At 43.0% G+C, this 20697-nt stretch overlaps 3 protein-coding genes and 1 long non-coding RNA gene across 5 annotated transcripts in view; 1 reads left to right on the top strand and 3 right to left on the bottom strand.

Moving 5' to 3' along the window:
* Positions 1–3129, top strand: part of LOC148153861 (uncharacterized) — an 82039-nt gene extending 78910 nt beyond the window's left edge. Inside the window, exon 2 of the long non-coding RNA XR_015766001.1 lies at positions 2954–3129. This is a non-coding gene — a long non-coding RNA (uncharacterized LOC148153861). The remainder of the gene's footprint in view (positions 1–2953) is intronic.
* Positions 700–8256, bottom strand: taf6l (TAF6-like RNA polymerase II, p300/CBP-associated factor (PCAF)-associated factor). 2 transcript variants are annotated; one of them, XM_014988087.2, is made up of 12 exons: positions 8166–8256; positions 6641–6859; positions 6418–6504; positions 6200–6350; positions 6035–6085; positions 5273–5367; positions 5122–5196; positions 4816–5036; positions 4131–4263; positions 3603–3731; positions 1276–1772; positions 700–1184 (listed from the first exon to the last, which is right to left on the bottom strand). In XM_014988087.2, the coding sequence occupies exons 2-12, from the start codon at positions 6785–6787 to the stop codon at positions 851–853; spliced, it is 1920 nt and encodes a 639-aa protein (XP_014843573.1). In that variant the 5' UTR covers positions 6788–6859; positions 8166–8256; the 3' UTR covers positions 700–850. The 2 variants fall into 2 exon arrangements, with proteins under 2 accessions (XP_014843573.1, XP_014843574.1); XM_014988088.2 differs by having other exon boundaries at positions 6641–6889; positions 8166–8232.
* A 1746-nt stretch (positions 8257–10002) lies between these two features.
* Positions 10003–11963, bottom strand: cth1 (cysteine three histidine 1). The gene is made up of 2 exons (XM_014988086.2): positions 11848–11963; positions 10003–11168 (listed from the first exon to the last, which is right to left on the bottom strand). Exons 1-2 carry the CDS (start codon positions 11854–11856, stop codon positions 10266–10268), a joined length of 912 nt encoding a protein of 303 aa, XP_014843572.2. The 5' UTR covers positions 11857–11963; the 3' UTR covers positions 10003–10265.
* Positions 11964–14080: 2117 nt separating this feature from the next.
* Positions 14081–20697, bottom strand: part of mta2 (metastasis associated 1 family, member 2) — a 33273-nt gene continuing 26656 nt past the window's right edge. The window contains exons 13-18 of the mRNA XM_014988085.2: positions 19463–19602; positions 19151–19379; positions 18975–19064; positions 18337–18455; positions 18107–18249; positions 14081–15543 (exon numbers count right to left, since the gene is read on the bottom strand). Of these exons, the coding sequence (XP_014843571.1) occupies positions 15390–15543; positions 18107–18249; positions 18337–18455; positions 18975–19064; positions 19151–19379; positions 19463–19602 (875 nt within the window). The 3' untranslated portion in view covers positions 14081–15389. The remainder of the gene's footprint in view (positions 15544–18106; positions 18250–18336; positions 18456–18974; positions 19065–19150; positions 19380–19462; positions 19603–20697) is intronic.

A 20697-nucleotide genomic window follows, 5' to 3' on the forward strand; every position in this document is an offset into this window, starting at 1 on the left:
AGGGGGTGCGAGATTTTCAGAGACAAATATTCTTTTCTTTATGAACCATGTTTACGCTTCCATTTTAATTTTGTTGGAAATGAAACACCAAACACCTCTTCCACACTTCATTAATGTCCCTTTCTTTTTTCTAAGTGACTACAATTTTATAGCCCTAAATTTAAAACTATTCAATGAAAAAAATTGGAAATTTTTGATATAGCAGTTGGCAATACTTTTTGTGTTTTGCATCAGCAACAATATAACAATTCCTTTTCTACAGCAAATAGAATACGGTGTTGAAATCTTACAATGTAAATATTAGTTCAACTGTAATGCCAAAACGTTTGGAAACCACCACCTTCTGAAACCTTTTCACATTCTGTCAAATTACAGCCAGAAACTTAAATGATTTTTAATGAGATTTTATGCAAGAAAACTTAAAAAAAAAAAAAAAAAAAAAAAAAAATTTCATTAAAAATATTTTTAAAATAATCCATGCAGTTGTATTAGGCATACCTTCATCCAACTAACTTTTACTGCAGCCCCGTTTGCATTATGTCTCCATCAGTTTTCACATGTAGACTGTAAAATTCTTTTCATTGTTGCGAAATAGTTAAAACTCAGTTTTTCTATCAAAACTTCCAACCCAGACTTTCGACTAACTCTGAAATGTTGCTGGGTTCCCAGACTGACCAAACAAAGCCAAAGTCAAAGCTGTTGCTGAGCAAAATTTTGAATTTACTTTTTCATAAGAAACAAAAATAATTCCAGAAAACTGAATACAAACACCTGATAGTTTATGAAGAACAACAATAACTAACATCAGTAGCAGTCCAAACCAACTGTATCCGACTGCAGCAGCTCATCTTTACAGAGGCAGGTAAAGCGAGTAATGTGAACACGTCCAGCGGCGCACCGGTTTCCCCACCCGGCCGATCACTGGCAGCTTATGGGCGTAGGCGCGGGGCGGGTTGGCAGGTAGAGAGGAGGACGAGGAAAACGTGGTCTGAAAGGGCCGGCGGCCCTGGCACCGTCGACCCATTTGGCGTCCACCAATTACAAAGGAGAATGCTGGAGGTCCTGACTGTGGCGAGATGAAACGAGCCTTGGGGAAAACATCCCGAGAAACACCGGCGGAACGTTGGCCCGAACGTGATGAGGACGACCTGGAGCGCTGCACGGAGGAGGAGCGAGCCAGAGACCTGAGGAGGAAAACAGTGGAAAAGTGGGTCCACTGCATTCAGAACTAAAACAAATAATGAGAACTCAGACTTCTTATTCTGGCACCTTTACCTTCCTGCTCCTGTGGCTGCGAGGCTCGGAGGTGGAGGGTCGGTGCGAGGGCTGCCATCCTGTCGTGGGCTGATGTTGAGGTTGGCGGTCAGCTGTGGCATTTTCCGGGCAGTGTCGGTGTTTGAGGCTGGGCCCAGCGGCTCCTTCCGGGCTTCCTTGAAACAGGCCGGAGCGCAGGGGGGATAGCTCGCAAACCCTGGTCCTGTGCTAAACCTGACGGCCAGACTGTCCCCAAAGAAAGAGTAAAGCTCACTGTACATCGCCGGAAGAGGGACTGGGGACCACTCCTCCCAGGGGCAGCCCGCGCCGCCTGCTTGGAGGTGGCTGGCGATCCCCAGAGCGGCCTCTGACAAAGGCTCTGACGGAGGACTGAGGCCTGGGGAGCCCACCCTGTACCCCACAAACCCGGCTCCAGAACCTGGCTGGCAGCTGGATCCGCCCTCTACTGACTGGGACAGAGACACAGCCTTCATCTTCAGCAGACGCTCCACTGCCACCTGCAGGACATACAACCAAACTGCAATCCTGTTTGTTCTGGTTGACATGACATATGAGACAAGAGACTCTGGACTGTCAGCATGAGCTCAAAACGGCATTTAGTTGTTTAAATGAGAACTTTATGTGTTTTTATTTGTAAACAGAACAAGGAATTAAGAGAAAATTAAACTTTCCACAGAAAACCACAGGCTGGTTAAGGTAGTCCAACAAGTCTGGTGTTTTTTCTACTTGGACAGAGAACATAGTAAACAGAGAGATCAAGTGATAATTATCTGCCGTCTACAGGTTAGAAAAGCAACAAAAGCAGAGGAGCAACTGGAGGCAGCAAACCGTCAATTTGGTGTCAAAAAAATCCTGTTCTTCCTGATTTACATCCAACCTCAAATAAGCAACAGAGAAGACTTTACAATGAGCCATTCCACTGAAAAATTAAAACCTGGTCAAAGAGAGGTAACAGGGATCACTGGTTCACACAGTGACAAGCCCAAACCATCAGTCCTACACCACTGTGCTTCATAGCTGGATCAGGTGTTTGTGCTGATACTAAAGCCCATATTTTCTTTCTGCTTTAAGAATCTAATTTCCTAAACCAGGCTGTGCCATCGTGTCCCTTTTAGAGACTATACCTGCTCTTATCGTCTTCACGTTGTTTGAAAACACAAACTTTATCACGGCAAATTTAATCCTCTGGAGTCTGAGAAGAAGCTCTAGGGTTGTTTGAAGTCTCTATGGATATTAGATTGACATCAATCAGGTCATTGTAGCTGCATTTCCACTGACCACATAATTGTGGAAAATACCAAAATAAATTTGCTAAACGGAAACCCACCCATTTCGAGAAAAAAAACCCTCACATTTTTCAAAAAGAGATATTACTGTTACTGGAGCAAAAAACAAAACAGGAAGTGGTAGTAGGATGATGATGCAGCATGTTTTTGTGGAATCATGGATTCCTAATAGTTTGGGAAAAGTGATCAGCAGGGCTGCACAGTGGCGCAGTTGGTAGAGCTGTCGCCTTGCAGCAAGAAGGTTCTGGGTTCGATTCCCGGCCCCGGTCTTTCTGCATGGAGTTTGCATGTTCTCCCTGTGCATGCGTGGGTTTTCTCCGGGTTCTCCGGTTTCCTCCCACAGTCCAAAAACATGACTGTCAGGTTGATTGGCCTTTCCAAATTGCCCCTAGGTGTGAGTGTGTGTGTGCATGGTTGTTTGTCCTGTGTGTCTCTGTGTTGCCCTGCGACAGACTGGCAACCTGTCCAGGGTGACCCCGCCTCTCGCCCGGAACGTGAGCTGGAGATAGGCACCAGCACCCCTCCCGACCCCACTGAGGGACAAGGGTGAAGGAAAATGGATGGATGATCAGCAGCAACAAGAACTTCTACAGAGTCATTTCTGATGTCTTTCTGCTTTAGCTTTGGGTTTCCCACCTCTACAGCGTTGAAGGAAGGAGTAGGAGGGACTTCAGATTTTCAGACTGCTCCTGCATTTTGTAGAGATGCACCAATAAATCAGCCCGATTTCTTTAGCTTTGAGAGATCGGTCGATACTTCCATGTGAAATCAATTTCATCTACCAATCTCATCTATGTCCACAAAGGTGTAAAAATCAACCACCATCACTTCTGCTCTGATGGGATAATAATCTGTTTTTTGTTCTTTTCATTCTGCATAATAAGTTAAGGCGGTCTTTTGACAATGTTTGCTGTGAATATAGCTTATGAAGACTATAAATTGCTGTGAAAAATTTTCTCTTGGGTTTCCTGAGACAAATGGATGTCAACTGGACTTTTATCATGTTGAAGTTGTGCAACCCGAGATGCTAGCGGCACATACCAGGATGGCGCCGTAGACCTTGTGTCCATCTGCTTTGACCTGTGCGTTGGACACTGAGTAGTCGTCCAGCACAGCCTGCAGGTTGGCCCAGTAAGCAGAGAGGTGTGGGAAAAGAACTCTTTCCACAGCCTGAAAGACACACAGGTTAACAGAGAGATTAGCAGGAGTCTCCTTCCGGACAATATGGAAAACAACAATAGAAAATCAAAACAATTCCTATCAGACAATAAATACATTAACAGACCCTCTGGATTTGACTTGAAATGCTTTCTAGCTTCTAGCTCTAGAAGTCCTGTACTTTAAAAACTACTGATGTGGGAAACAGAATCCTTTCGGCTCCCAGAAGACTGATGCGCATTAGAAGAAAGTTAGAACTTCTATGTGAGGACCAAGCAACTTGAACCAAAACAATACCTAAAAAAAGATGCTGATGTACAGATTTAAGTTTGCACCAAACAGCGCCAAACAGTTCTACTCCAAAAGCAATAGATTTGGCAGATTTCCAAACAGATTTGGTAGTGGACCTACCTTCCAACCCAAAGCGTGAAGGCCCACAACCGCTCCGTAATGGGAGCAGAGTGGCCTGACTGGGTCAGAGAGAACCTTCTGGAGAGAGAGCAGGATCTGGTGGTAGAGACCACTCACTAGATCACCGTGAGTCCTGGAGAAAAAAACTCAACGTTAGGAGGCTGCATGCAGGATGAGACATAGTTCATTATCTACTTCCAGGTTTTATTCCGTGTCGCTCCTTCTAAATCTCTTCTCCATGTTAATGTCCATTCATCCTGTTGCAGTGTTCTGGCTGATTACCGATCTTTAAAATGCCTGATCTGCCTATTCCCATTTCGGCTGATACCAATCTTTTTGCCAAAATAGGTAAATGTAATTGAAAATCAAAGTCTCAATTAAATGCAGAGATTGGCTCTAATTAGTGGTGAACTGATTGCAGTTTTCTAACTGAATCCAATTTTGGCCGATACAATTTTATTTTGTCCAAGAAGTTGCTAAATATAGCAATTTTCTTGCTAAGGTAGCATCCATCCATCTCTCCAGTGCCCACCAATCCATCACTCATTCATCATTTAACCAACTGTTACCAATCCATTACCTACTGTCTGTTCTTTCATCTCTTCATCCCAGAGGTTCTAAATCTAAAGCCAGATAACTGGGGAACTACCTGCCCACCACTAATGGTAACATTTTGGAAAAATACCAGAAGATGTGGCTGAGTAGCAGGGCTGCGTAGTCCCGGAGGGTCCAGTGGTCATTGAGTGGGTTGATGGAGGCAGCAAGTGGCTCCAGGATGCAGTACATAACGCTGGAGACCAGGCTGCGGACATAAGAGCCCAGGTACAGGTACGGGTTCTGGACCAGGCTCTTCACCATGTGCAGGAGCCTGTTGAGCTGCTCCAGGTCATGGCTTACTGATTTGACCTGGAACGTCACACAGATACAAGGATCAGCAAGAACAGAGGCTCTCAGCTCTAATCAAAGCAATGAAGTGGGAACGGTGACCTACTCCACTGATGACATAGACAAAGTATGGCAGCAGGGCAGCAATCTTTGAGTTGGACTGAAGGTCGAGCAGAGCCATCTGGAACGCAGAGAGAGGAGCAGTAAAGAAGCAGCACATGTTGGCCGGACAGAAGCTGTGCTGAGCAGCTGCTCACCTTCATGAGGTGGGGGTCATCTCCCAGGATGGCCCTGGTGATCTGCTGGTAGTACTTGAGCAGGTCATCTGACAGAGTCTGCACAGCAGTGGGAACTATGGGACCACAACCCAACAGGACAGGTTTCAATCAGGGTGAGAACTTCATAATCTTGGGTGATCAGCAATCGGTGAATGTGAAATGTGAAACCAAATCTGATCTTCCTGAGAAAAGCTCTGAAAATCAGCCACTGTCCTCTTCTGCTCTGCACTGAGGTGTGACTGACCAGCCACTTGGTCACGTCTGCATGTGTGCGCTTAATAATAGTAACCCCACTGTTAACAACTTAGCAACTTTGTCTCTGAATTAAGCAGCTTTTCAGACAAAAAAAAAATCAGTATCTGTCAAAATTGGATTTGGCCAGAAAACTGCAATTGGTGTACCCATAAAAAGAACCAATCCCTTTAACTGAGACTTCACTTTTCATTTGCATTCAACTTTTAAGACAAAAAAATAAATAAAAAATCGGAATTGACCAAAATCAAAACCGGCATGTCAGGCTTTTTAAAGGTGATCGGCCAGAGAACTGAAATCGGTGCACTGCTAGTGAATAGTACTTCAATTGTGTAAAATTACAATGTTAAGTTAGAAGCACTAAGCAATGTTTTGAGTTTGTAGCTATGCTACGTGTAACAAACTGATGAGAGGGGAGAGGGCTGACTTTGTTTACAGCCTTAAAAGGTGTATTAATTTAATTCCTAACTCTGAATGGTTGAGTCTTACCTGTCCCCTGAGGCTCTACGTTGCCCTTGCCATCCAGATACGCCACATTAACTGGAAGGATACATCAGACATCATCAAGTACATCACTCCTTCTGCAGATTAGGAAGAGTAAGCTTCAGCAGCACCAAGCATGCGACCACCGTCCTAACAAGTCTGATAACATACCTCGCACCATGGTCTCAGCACAACCTTTGGGAATGTTGGTGGCCAGGGCCAGCTCTATCAGGTTAATTTCACGGTCCTCAACAAAGAACAGCTCTCCCTCTTTGACCGATCGGAAAGGCAGAGCGTCCTGCGCCCCATAACCACAGATGGCCTGATAAGGAAGCAGATATCAGGCCACTGGAGGGAGCAGAAACATGCTGACAGGCATTAGGTCGCACCTCCACACGGCTCCACCGCAGAGCTCTGTTCAAGTCCTCCACAGTCAGCTTCCTCCTCTTGGCATGTCTCATGAACTGGGAACTCGTCTGTTTGGGTCACAAACAGATAACCAGAGGTGTCGAAGGAACAGCAAATTTATTCTTTTCATTTCAAATATACATTTAGGTCCAAAATAATAATGTGATGGAATAAATAAAAAAAACATTGACAGGTAGCTCTGACCTGCGCTGCCTCCCTGAGGCGGTAACACACATCTTCAGCAAGAAGAGCCGCTACATCATCAGCAAGATCCACGCCGGTGCTCTCTGCCATGAGCTTGACAGAGTCCCGGGAAACCTCAGCAAAGCGCCGCTCCTCACGGTCTGCCATGGCAACGGGGCCACGCAGAAACTGTCGCGGCAAAGCTGTTAGGGTATCCCACCTCTCGTGCTTTTCTTCTCCCTATAGATAACAGCAGAAACAGAAGGTTGTCTAAAATGAATGGGGGAAAAAGAAGAACAAGAACAAAATAAGCCATTTATTAGCAAAATAAAAGTTTCACAACGTGTGTTAAAATAAACAAGAGGACAGAGCAATTATAGAAATATATAGGGTGAGAAGGTTGGTCATCCGGGAGGGACTCAGAGTAGAGCTGCTGCTCCCTTCAAGTCGAGAAGCCAGTTGAGGTGGCTCAGGCATCTGGTCAGGATGCCTCCTGGACGCCTCCTTGGTGAGGTGTTCCAGGCACATCCCACCGGGAGGAGGCCCCCCGGGGAAGACCCAGGACACACTGGAGGGACTATGTTTCTTGGCTGGCCTGCAAATGCCTTGGGATCCCCCCAGAGGAGCTGGAACAAGTGGCTAGGGAGAGGGAAGTCTGGGCCTCCCTTCTTATGCTGCTACCCCCGTGAGCCAATCCCAGATAAGCGGTCAGGTCAATAATCCATCCATTATCCACCCATGGATGGAAAGAGTAATTAGAAATATCTTGAATTTAGTCCGGGTTTGACTTGTGCTTCAACACTTGTGAAATGTTTCAATCTGCCACTAAAGTTCAAGTGTGACCATTCTGACTACTGACGGTTTTTAAGCATCAAACCAGATACTCTATGCCTAGATATTAATCTACTAGCATGTCATCACAATCATGAGACTGTGATATAACAACAGTCTTTAGTCAGAGGCTTCTTCAGATTTGTTGCAAGACGAACTGCTACAGGAGATCCTCCCTGCCCACTGCATCACCATCCAGAACAACTCTTTGAAGATATTGGGATGATATGACTTACGATAACATAGTATTGCAACAGACCAGATGTAAATGCCTTTCATCACCAAAGAAGTGTTTTCCCCCGTAGGATAGGGGTGTCACAGGTCAGAGACGGGGTTCTACTAAATCTGCCCTGGGGGGAGAATAATCCAGATTTGACCAAATTAAGTATTTCAGGTTTTAACTGGAACCTGATCAACACCTATTTCTGGTTCTAAACAGACTGCAAAGGAGCACTTTACCGAATAGCAACAGTGTCAAGGTTCATGTTCTAAGCTGAATATGTCAGTCGTACTATTTGACTAACATACGAGATGAACTAGAATGAAACTGGGCAGCACTGCAGTAACGCTGCAATGAATAGAGCTAACCTGCAAAGAGAGGGAGGAAACACCTCGAACAGACTTTAGCTACCCGCTGTCTCATCAAACAGCTACAAACAGGCAGGTCAACGGGACCCATTTCAGTCTAAAATTAATTCAGTTCAATTAAACTTACCTTAATTCGACTGAATACTGAGAATTTCTTCTTCTTCTTCTTCTTCTTCTTCTTCTTCTTGGTGACGCATCGCAAACAACTTCACGGTGTATACCGCCACCTACTGTACGTGAGTGTAGCAACATTGACTAGCATCCATTAAATTCTATTTTTTAATTGTGGTGTGAGATGTTTCTTCTTCTTCGTCTGGATTTCTCTTGAAGGTTGGCAAACTTTAAGATGCACTACCAAAACCTGGTGGTAAGGAGTTTAGATCAACCTGAAACACTGAGGTAGCAATTAAACATAGCTGATTTAAAGTAATAAGTATTTAATATGAGACTGCTCAAAACAGGAGAACATGATCTTGGAAAAGATGCATGTTTTTTGGATTTGTAATAATTTATTGGGAAGGAACCAAAGAACTGAGTTAATTAAAGACTATGTTCCCTTTGTTTTGGTTGTAAGTAGGCTGGTGGATTAAGTGCTTCATCTGTTGTTCCATTTCCTGTCACCCCAACATGTGTACCAAGAGAAATACGTCTGTCATCTGAATAATTTGTGCTTCTCTTTGCAGATGACAGGTGGGCTTTCTGAATGACTTCACAGTGAGCTGTTGAGTGATGAACCTGAATCTGAACAGATAACAGCTCTGAATCCCATGAATTCATTTCTGTGCTTCTTTCATAATAATTTTGTCTTTCTACTTAAAGTCTGAATTATGGAAGTGTGACCGATGTTTCTGTACACATAATGGGCAGAATTAAAACAAACTGTTTAACTGAAGAGTAACCGTTTTACCTCTTATTTTATGACATCTTATGCTCTATTTTTTAGTTTGTACTTGGGGGAATTTTTTTGTGTACCTTTCAGTTGTTCATAATGTACACTAGTATACCTTCTTTATGTCAAGGGATTTGTTAGTAAAATGTTTTAAAAACAAAACAACATTCTCAAAATGACCAATGTAAATCTGCCCCATCAATGAATTACAAATATTTGTACTAGAGCTGCGACATCTGGTTTCATTTGGAAGAATGCAAAATATTGTTGAAAACAGATCCATTTTCTGGATGATCGTCTATCCAAAAGCAGTCTCCCCCCCATTTTTCTCCCCTTTTCCCAGCTGAACAGTGAATTACAGCCACCTTTTGGCCCAAAGCATGGGTCAGATTACACCTTGAAGTTTAACTTCTAAACATACACTCTCAAATCCATGAAAAAGCTCAATTCCCCAAACCATGATGGCAATCCTTGTATATTTAATCTGTTAATCCATTTCTACCTCATTTCTGTAACTCAGAACAATTTCCTGCCATGCATAAATCTGTCTGGTCTATTGCCATTAAGCCCAGTCCCCTAACCTGTAAAGTGCCAGTCCAGCTCTCCTGTGTCCATCTAGGTCTAACTACAAAAAAAAAAAAAAAAGTAGCAAAAGCATAGCAACCATTACAGAGCCATACCCATTTTGCTCTGCTTGCAACAACCTCCAGTTTTCTCCACATGCCTGGACTAAAGACAGGAAGACTCAAGATGCAATGCTTCAATTGAAAGGGTGAATTAGTTTAAGGGCATGCACACTTTTAAAACCGTTTTAAGATTCTATGAGTTCAGGACAGTCCTGTGGAAAAGTTCCCAGTTTACTTTAATGGTCTTTTAACCCCGACTTAAGTAGACTGCTTCAGCTTCATTTTATGAAAACAGGTCTGCCAAGAGAAGTCCAAAGGAGCTCTACTGCAGCACAGACAAGATTCTGCTCTGTAGACTGTAGCAAAAGTTGCAAATTTTTTCCACAGACTGAACTTCCAAACTTTTATACACCACCAAAACTTGGAGCAAAAGCCACAAAGCACTGAAGTGATTGTTAAAAATTGTTTTATTTACAACAGCTCATTGTTAGAGTACCACAGTTAAAAAGTCAAGTTATCCTCAAAGCTGGAGGACATCCTGTTCAGAGACACTGAACAGTTCCAGCTCTTTGACCTGCTGGTCAACAAGTCAAACAATTTGTGTTTAAAACAAAAAAGTACATGTACAGACAGCGTCCTTTAAAGAGAATTAAAAACTAAAAATAAAACTTTTCCAAGTGCTCATGCAAATTCTAACTTGGACCACATGGGCTCAGAGTGCCCTGCTGTCCCAGACCTCCTGGCCCTTGCTGCTCTCTAGCTGCTGCAGATGTATAGCCAGAGGCAGCAGGAGGTCATTCAGGTGCTGGCTGGAGAAAGTGAAGGCATTATGGACCATGACCTCTGGGGATGGGGCAGGAAGAGGGGAGGTAGATGTGGAAGAAGACGTTGACCCATTGGATGAGGTTGAAGGTAAACCTGCAGTGCCTGGGGTTGGCTGGGGAAATGAGGACTGTCTTTGGCTGAGGTCAGCAGTCTTGATTTTGCTGGGGAGTCCATGCTGAAAGCAGCAGCTTGTACCATAGAGGCAGAAACCAAAAGAGCTGAAGGTGTGGCAAAGCGCACCTCGAGGCCTCCACTTCTTATGCTGGGGTTGAATCTGGTCGGTAGGGGCAGGTAGGGGCAACACCTCATCCTCAACATGCAGGAAGTTACAGCGCTTCCCGAAGGGACAGACCCTATTGGCAAGGAATTTGCGACAGGGAATATTCCTACGGTGGCGTTGGACCTGCCGCATCTCTGTGGGGCTGTGGACAAACAGGCAGCGACCTCCATAGAAGCAGTAGCCTGTGGTGTGGTAGTTGCGACAAAGCTCAGTCTTGTATTTGGGATGGCGGAAAGGCACGTGGAGCTCATGGAGGCCATGAGCAAACTGGCAGCGTTCAGCGTATTTACAGAAGCCACTGGCTGCATAGCTGGTGCACAGTGCCGTCTTATAGCGAGTGGAGCAGACCCAGGGGACAAGGGGAGAAGAGGGGGGGTCCACCAGGGGCAGCAGGGCTTTAGTCAGGGAGAAGCCAGCGTCACGATCAACCGCCAAGTCATCACTGCACAGCAGACTGTCCACCAGGTCTTCATCCTGAGAGGATGGCAGGAACGGGTCACTGCTGCTATTCTAGGATTAGAAATAGGAGACAGTAAAGCATTACAACACCCATTCACAAACTTTGGAGGGTCTTAGACTTGAAAATGATGCATGTCTGCTTGACAAAATGCATTCAAGTTCAACTACACAGGCCAAGATTAACCAGTCAAATGCAGGCTTCCCAGAGACAGTTAAATCCTGGGTGTCCAGCTCCAGTCCTCCAGGGCCAGAGTCCTACTGGTTTAATTAAGTCTCTCCTCAAACACAGCTGAATCAAATTAACTTTGACACCTCAGCATGTCAAAGTCCTGCATGGGCCTGCTAACAGGCCATGCAGGACACCAGCTCCTCAGGACTGACTAACCAACCATGCACCTTGGTCATCATTTCCTGAGTTCATGAAAGGTTCATACAGATGCTTGGGAACAAATGACACTTGATTTGTACGATCAGGGAATGGCAACCCAATTATACCACCAACTGAAGGCTACGTGGAAACGCTTCTGCTTCAGCACTAAAGTCACACAAACAGCAGGGAAGTGATGAAGCCAAATAGTTGTGCAAATATCTGATAAATAGTTTAGCAATTACTATAGTATAGGGGAAGTTCTGGAAAAAACCTCCAATGTTCCACAAACATTATGAAGATAAAGACCAAAGCTAAAGCTCAGGTTTCCAACACCATCAGCTGATCAAGGCCCAGTCTTACCTCAAACATGACTGCTAACGTTACTTGTGATTGGTGGCAGTGGTACAGGGCAACATCTGGAGGAAAGAAAATCTGGATGACTTCAACTCCCAGCCTGAGTGTCTTTTAAATAAGTGCTCACCTTCTGCCTTCATGCTAAATGAACATCAGGTGTGCAGAAGTCCAGCAGCCAATCACGTCCCAACAGCGTCATCATGACGGATCTTTGCGATCAGAAAAACTTTCCATCAAGAACCTTTTCTGGTGGTGTTACTGCATCATCATCTTTATTAAAAACACAAAGAGGTCCATATGAATAAAGAAAATAAGACTATTTTCTTATTCAGTATTTCTATTTCAGTTTTCTTTAAGTAGTTTATGAATGTGAACTTGAAGACAAAGCACTCTTATTTGTTTTCCCTAGACTGTCTGAAAATGCTGCAATATATTATATTTATGTAATATGTAATTATAGACATGCTTGTGTTTTTGTGTGCTCCGGAGGCCCAGCGATGACATTTCATTGCCAGTTTCACTGTCATGTTTTAGAGGAACATTAACATGAGGCTAAGATTAAGTCTAAGTTATTTAAATGAGCCACTCCTGATGAATTCTATCTTGCATCAATCCGATTAGGTGAACACTGAAAAAATAAAAATTAAGGAAAGCATGTTTTTAAAATTCTGATAACTATAGATTTGTGTAACCTGGTGAAACTACAAAACAAAAAGAGAAAGGTCAGAAACCCAGACAGCTGTTTCTCCATCATCATTCCCCAGCTAGTAATTAATGCCTACCACGATGTCTCCTGGACAGAAGGGACTCACAGTCCTTTCCATGACTTCTAGGACACTCTTGGATGTCCCTCCTTTAAGATATCCTTTGGAAAAACTCCAGATGGAGTCCAGTAGTCGTCCTCACAAGACAATCTGCTACTTTCACTGCAGTAAAGCAGTTTAACGCAAAGCTGAGATCATCTTTCTTTCATCCTGCTTATTCACTCACATTGCAGCTGCTTTACTGTATCAAACAGGACTTAGACATATTCAGAAAACTGAAATATGCTTTATGATGAGACTTATTTGTCAGACTAAAAGTACCATTTGAAAATAACTATTGGCCATACTTTTTGTTAATTCATGCAGATATGCATGGTATTAATCTGACTGTTTAGTGTTGATCAGAGACCGCCTGGGGAAAGAAACTGTCTCTGGTTCTGTAAATAGTGCTTCAGTTAAAAGTCTGAAATGTTTTTGTCCAGGATGTGTGGGGTCTGCTGAGATGGTGATGTCTGAGAACACTGATGAAGTGACTGAGGCATTCAAACCACTGACATGGGAAGCAGATGAGCTGACTGGAGAACATGTAGGTAACTAAACAATCTGGCTTTGAAGGATTGTGTGTTTTGTGCAACTCAACAATTTTATTTCAGTACTAGCCAGGACAAAAAAAATGGCTCTTTGGATTATAAAGATTGCAAACCCCTGATCTAGACCAGGCAGAGTTAATGAGAGTTGGAGGGTGGAGACAAGTGTGGGAGGAGATGAATCAGGGAGGAGTAGCTGTTGATTATCTATGGGAATATCATAGATAACCAACCATTTCTATCCTATGCATGGGATAGAAACACAGAGACTAGTTCCTCTGTCTAAAGAGAATTCTTCATCAGAACTGTAGAACAGAACATGGCTGACATTCTACCCATCAACACAAAATAGTTAATTGAAGTTTTCTCTGGGGAGTACTGGTGGACGGATTTATGGATAAACTGATAGAAAGTCTGTATCGGATTGATAATATCAATACTATGTTTCAGATTCCCCCTTGAAATGTTATTTTGCATTGAACCTCAAAAAACATTTTATTTTGATTTGCTCTATTGTCAAAATTTTTTCACTTTAAGGAAAAAAAAAAAGCACATTCATTTTTCTATTGCGTCCGTTATTAATTTGTAGACACTGTCCAAATTTTGCTCCAGGTATTAACAAAATGACTGAAAGGAAAAAACACCAACAGCTCAGGTGAAAAGTTTGATGATATATCAAACTTATTTAATAAATCATATCTGTGATCCTGGCCTCCTTTTGTTACTTGGTACTGGATCAATACTAAAACATGCAGCATCACAAAGACTCTGCAGGGGAGTTTTTGAATGCTGCAGTAAAAAATTACAAAGCAATAGTTAAGCTTGACACAGTGCTAAAAATGTATGGCTACAAGATGAAGAGAAAAACAGCTGTGATTAAAGCAGATCTGAACACAAAGAAAAAGAAAATCTTTATTTTTCTTAACAAGATACATTTAAGGATACAGACAGAATAAAAAAAAAAAAAACACTTGAGAAAAGTTTTTATTGTGGCATGTTAGTCTCTCCTTTTACAAAAGTCACCCCTCCCCAACCTATTGACTGGACATGTTTGTGCATGTTAGAGCAATCTCCACCATTATGGAAAAGCAGTTACTTTCCACTTTTTTTTCTTTTAAAAAAGGAGCCAATCTTTTTTAATTTACATGGCTTTATACAAGCTACACTCTAGACTTTTTTTAGTTTTTGAAAAAAAAAACTTAGTCCACATTGGGACCAAACTTGTAAAACCGGTGTAATACCCAGATACCATGGATATTTCAATAATTCTCAAACAGGAAATGAACAACTTCCTTTCAGCGTTCGCCCTTTGAATAAGACAAACTGGGGAGATAAAAACGTAGAGGTGGTGATCACCAAAACACCCGAATCCCAATCAGAAACTTGGCTTCTGTTCAGAAGAGAGTTAAAGCCACATGAAGAACTTCCTGATCAACATTTTAAAAATAAAAAAATAAAATAATTAGTTTTTTTATTGCTGCTTAATCTTTTTAGAAGATGACAGGTTGCATAAAAAAATCAGCATTATTAAATCTGATGTTATGTGAGGGGTTAACGGTGATGCTCTTTTTGGATCTCTTGTACACCTGCAGTCAACAACCTAAAAGCTAAACTAACAATGCGGCAGGTGACGTGGTTACCAACGAGCCCAGCTCAGACCGTTCCTTTGATGGGAAGCTGAATGTTGGATCAAACTGAAACGATGACGGATCGCTTGGACTGAACAGCTGTCCGCTGCGCTCAGCAGCAGGCTGACATGGAGAGAAATCTATTTACAAAAACATACCAGATGCAGAAGAAAATCAAAATGTGCTTCATCATTTTCACTATTTTGAGGTGAGAAATATCAGAATTTAAATTATACATTTGTAAAACGTAATAAAATGGGCTGTTTAATAATCCAGGATTCATGATAAAAATTACAAGTCCTGGGAGTGAGAGCTTGGAAATGTGGAGCTGCTTTTTATTTTAAATAAGAAAAAATATTCTGTCATCTGTGTGTGTGCTTGGGTGAGTGTGTGTGTGCTGAACAAGACATGTTTAGGGAGAAAAACAAGGAAACAAAAACTAAAGAAAACAGGAAAGATCAGAGTACTTTATGGCAATGTGTGCTGCCTGGAAGTCAGAGCCAGAGCACAAACCCTCAGCGGTTCCCTCCCTAGCCCCATGTCCCGTTAAAACACCCCCCCACCAGGCTTCAGTCTTCCAGGACGATGGGCTCACTGGTGCTGGAGGGGAGCAGCGGCATGGCCAGGGAGCGGGGTGGGGGCGGCAGCTTGATCCGGACCAGCAGGTGAGGTTTCCTTGCTGCCCTGCGCATCTCTGACTGGGTCAGGTGTTTCCTCAGAGCCCTGGTGGAACCAAAGCAGCAGCAGGTTGCTAACAGGAGCCTGATCTCTCACCAGGGCCACATTCAGCTCCTCACACAAAAAGCAGCATATACAGTGGGGTGAAAAAGTGTTTGCCCCCTTCCTCATTTCCTGTTTTTTTGCATATTTGTCACACTTAAGTGTTTCGGAACATCAAACCAATTTAAACAATAGTCAAGGACAAGTAAACACAAAATGCAATTTGTAAATGAAGGTGTTTATTATTAAAGGAGAAAGAAAATCAAAACCATCATGGCCCTGTGTGAAAAAGTGATTGCCCCCTAAACCTAATAACTGGTTGGGCCACCCTTAGCAGCAACAACTGCAACCAAGCGTTTGCGATAACTTGCAATGAGTCTTTTACAGCGTTCTGGAGGAATGTTGGCCCACTCATCTTTGCAGAATTGTTCTAATTCAGTTACATTAGAGGGTTTTCGAGCATGAACGGCCTTTTTAAGGTCATACCACAACATCTCAATAGGATTCAGGTCAGGACTTTGGCTAGGCCACTCCAAAGTCTTCATTTTGTTTTTCTTCAGCCATTCAGTGGTGGACTTGCTGGTGTGTTTAGGATCATTGTCCTGCTGCAGAACCCAAGTTCGTTTCAGCTTGAGTTCACGAACAGATGGTCGGACATTCTCCTTCAGGATCTTTTGGTAGACAGCAGAATTCATAGTTCCATCTATCACAGCAAGTCTTCCAGGTCCTGACGCAGCAAAACAGCCCCAGATCATCACACTACCACCACCATATTTTACTGTTGGTTTAATGTTCTTTTTCTTAAATGCAGTGTTCCTTTTACGCCAGGTGTAATGGGACACACACCTTCCAAAGAGTTCCACTTTTGTCTCATCGGTCCACAGAATGTTTTCCCAAAAGACTTGGGATCATCAAGATGTGTTTTGGAAAAATTGAGACGAGCTTTAATGTTCTTTTTGCTCAGCAGTGGTTTTCTTCTTGGAACTCTGCCATGCAGGCCATTTTTGCCCAGTCTTTTTCTGATGGTGGAGGCATGAACGCTGACCTTAACTGAGGCAAGTGAGGCCTGCAGTTCTTTGGACGTTGTTGTGGGGTCTTTTGTGACCTCTTGGATGAGTCGTCGCTGCGCTCTTGGGGTAATTTTGGGCGGCCGGCCACTCCTGGGAAGGTTCACCACTGTTCCATGTCTTCGCCATTTGTGGATAATGGCTCTCACTGTGGTTCGCTGGATTCCCAAAGCTTTGGAAATGGCTTTATAACCCTTTCCAGACTGATAGATCTTAATTACTGTCTTTCTCAATTGTTCCTGAATTTCTTTGGATCTCGGCATGATGTGTAGCTTTTAAGGATCTTTTGGTGGACTTTACTGTGTCAGGCAGCTCCTATTTAAGTGATGTCTTTATTGAAAATAGGTGTGGCAATAATCAGGCCTGGGTGTGGATAGAGAAATTGAACTCAGGTGTTAAAAACCACAGTTATAGTATATTTTAATGAGGGGGGCAATCACTTTTTCACACAGGGCCTTGATGGTTTTGATTTATTTTCTCCTTTAATAATAAACACCTTCATTTACAAATTGCATTTTGTGTTTACTTGTGTTGTCCTTGACTATTGTTTAAATTGGTTTGATGTTCCGAAACACTTAAGTGTGACAAATATGCAAAAAAACAGGAAATGAGGAAGGGGGCAAACACTTTTTCACACCACCGTAGTGGACAACCTCTAATCATTGGTGTAATACTGATAAAATTTTCATTACTTCTATAATTCAAGCTACCATGGTGACCAGATTACTTAGCGCACCTAATGGGTGAAAACCTTACAATAATGTAGAAGCATAATCCCTCTGTTCTATGATGAAGTCCTCTGAAATAGCTGTGTTTCAACCAGCATCTCTTATGAGTATTAAGTATGGCATTAGGAAAGGTTGATGGAAACAGCAAAATTCTAAATAACTTCCTCAATTTCACACAAAGTTCTTACATTTGCTTGTGGTGGTTTTGGAGAGGAGATGGAAACATTTCCCAGGTGATCTTAGTGAACTGGTTCTCATCTCCCTGGCTGATCTGAAAAATGTCTAAGTCCAAACCTCTAGAAATGAGCAGAGGACTCTCTTCATTTGTTCTGAGATCTGTGGTTCATGCTAGTTAGCAACTTCTACTTCCTGTTTTTTACAGCCATGCGTAGCGTCAACATCTGATGAAGGTAAGCTTTGCTTTATCTATTCCAAATTAGATGGAAACATGCCTGATCAGCATTTTAAAAGTTTGTTCAAAGTTTGCATGACAGTTGGATGGAAACATAGCTAATGAAGTTAGAGATTTTAGAAATTTGTTTTAGGGAAACAACTGGCTGCTAAGCTTAGTAGTCAGTTGTTTCTCACCTTAGAAAATCATGGATTACTATCAAGAAGTTATGAGAAACTGGAATCAAACAGTTTTTTTCTTAAAATGAGATTTTTCTCCAGTGAATAAATGAACTCAAGTTAAATATCCCACTTTTCGTTACCAGGCGGTCAGTAAAAGGCTGACCTGTGGTTCTGACATCAATCAGCTGTGACGTTTACCTGGTGTCCTTGGTGGCCACAAACACCACAGGATTGGGAGCTTCTCCTTGGCTGACCTTCTGCCGCTTAATGACTGACTGGGACGTGGTTCTCATGCCTGATGTGTACGGCCTCCCATTGGCTGGGTAGGGCACCCCTGCCGCCTGTCACCCAGCACAAGAAGAAAGAGTTAAGCAGACTAACACTAAGCATGTATCCTTCATGCTAACAGCACCGTCTGAAACACTGACTGATTCAAAGCCTCTCTTTCCCAGCAGGCTTTGGGCCACTCTAGGCTGGCTGGCCTGGTTCCTGTTGATGGGTGTTGGAGGACCTCTGGAGGCCTTCAGCTTCAGAGGAGCTGAGATGGCTGCAGAGACAACAAGAACAACATCAGCCGTACACATCCAGGGAACAGCAGGGGCCACAGCAAGGGTCAACACAAGCCAATAACACACTTTTCTGTGAGACCAAAGAGATGCAAGAAAAAATATTTATTAAAAGACATCAAATAAATGTATAAAAGAGGACTGAAACCACTTAACTTAACAGTATCCACACTGTCCCAAATTTGAGTTTTAAGGCTAAATTTACTATAAATGAATATAATTCTGATTCAGAGGGAAAAAAAGTCGGAATTCTGAGATTAAAGTTTATTAAAGATTTGTTTTCCCCCTGGTCCTCTCCCATACAGATCATAATGTCAACCACTGGAACGATCACTGTGTTTTAAGCGAACAGTAAGGTGATCTTTAAAATCAAACTGGTTAAAATGTGGGTCTGTTCAGGCTGAACCGATTCCAGAGTTCTAGGTGGCATGAGCTCCAAACCCGGCTGGAATCATAAGCAAAAGCAAAATGATATTTTATGTCCTGGTGCCATGACTCACCTAAATCCTTCACTATAGTGGCCAGAGACTGTCGAGGTATCACCTTGCTCTTTAATGGAGATTTAGTGGCTTTAGGCAGTCTGATCATACCTTAGGAAATAAACATTCAGACCAATGTCAGAAACACACATTTGTCAGTGTGAACACTGCTGAGGTGCTGAGGTGTGTATTCATACACTCAGCCTTGACGGCGTTGGCGTTGATGGAGGCGTAGGGTCTGCGCGCGGCGCGGCGGGGCTGCAGGATATCCTCACACACCCGCCGTGCGATGCGGGTCAGCTTGGTGGTCTGCAGGATGAAGGTCTGCCGGTTCTTGGCCAGCAGCTTGGCTCGGCCCTCGTTGCGAGTGAACGGCGACATGCCCTGGACCTCCTGGCGGGTCATGTGACTACGAGAGCCTGACTCCTGCACACAAAGTTCAAAGAAGATGAAGATGCGAAACACTTCCTTAACACTTCCTAAGCAATGTGCGACCGTGGTTCCCTTACAGAGCCGGCTCTAGCTGCTCCCTCCAGCTGAGTGGGGGTCTTCAGACCGCCATACTTCTTCCAGTAGATCCAACAAGAAGCACATAGTCTGCACTGCATGTTTGGGGGGCCCCAGGCGTACCACTGAGGAGACTGGGCCGCTGGTGAGACAGGAGCTCCAGGTTAGAGGGAAATACTTCAGCCAGAAGTCGATTAGAGAGCAGAGGAGCAGAAACTCTGCAGCAGCTTTTTGTATCACATTGCTGAGTACAAAACAGGGATGACCTCATCCACTTTTTCACTTTCGATACCGACATCTGATATTTAGTATCAGCCGATACAGAAAAACACCTGAACTGACTTAAAATGTTTTTAAAACCCAGACATAAATGTACTGAAGTATAAATTTATATAATAACTCTGCACAAGTACAACAACGTGAAATACACCAATAGCTTCACAAGCTTAATTAAGCATGTAAAAACAACAAAACTGAAATTAATCAGTCAGTGCAATTAGGAGTAGAACAGTCAATGTAAAAATAAACAAACTGACAAAAACAATACGTTGACTATATTAGTCAAACATGTAAAAATAAATTGAAACAAACCTTCATTCAAATGGCTGACTAACTGAGAATATTTTATTGGTGCATCTCTAATAAAAAATGCTTTCGATGCAATGGAACTTTTCACAAGCTCACCGTCTACGAAAAGGAAATATCAGAGAGCCTCAAGGCTTCATGTCCAATCAGGATACTGTAAATATGCTGCACGTCTTTACATTCAGTAGGTTAGATTTCTGCAACAGTGTCTTTACCAGTTTCTGCAGCTCATCTAAAATGCTGCTGACCAACACCAGGAAACTAGACCATTCCAGAATCAGCTCTCAGATTACTGCATTAACTTCCTGTTTCCCAAAGATCTTCCTTTGTGTGGGAAACAGGAAGATCCTAAAATTCTGCTGCTTGTCCACGAAGCACTGAGCGGCCTCTGAGTGGCAGGCCAGGTGTGACAACATTTGTTCCATTTTTAGCTGCTGTACAAAACTTTCACACTGCACCGAGTCAAACCTTTGGACAACCTGTTCCCCTCCTTACCTGTGGTGGCGCTACACCAACAATCACTAAAGAAAACAACATGAAAACCTCTGAAGAAGACACCTAGTGCAACTTCCTTCTCCACAAAATCGAAGCAAAAATGCTGTGGAGTCAGATTTTAGAGGTTGTAGAATTTCTATTGTGTCTTTGGTTAAAG

This window comes from Poecilia mexicana, unplaced genomic scaffold (assembly GCF_051168715.1).
Source record: "Poecilia mexicana isolate PSO_F unplaced genomic scaffold, ASM5116871v1 scaffold_18, whole genome shotgun sequence".
Taxonomy (NCBI): Eukaryota; Metazoa; Chordata; class Actinopteri; order Cyprinodontiformes; family Poeciliidae; genus Poecilia; species Poecilia mexicana.

Bases quoted from the DNA above. Each gene is read 5' to 3' on its own strand.
- taf6l (XM_014988087.2), bottom strand. From the start codon at position 6,787: ATGGCAGACCGTGAGGAGCGGCGCTTTGCTGAGGTTTCCCGGGACTCT. The intron at 1,773-3,602 runs GTATGTGCCGCT...TATGTCCTGCAG, and splicing joins AGGTCTACGGCGCCATCCTG to GTGGCAGTGGAGCGTCTGCT. The intron at 1,185-1,275 runs GTAAAGGTGCCA...TTTCCTCCTCAG, and splicing joins GCAGCCACAGGAGCAGGAAG to GTCTCTGGCTCGCTCCTCCT.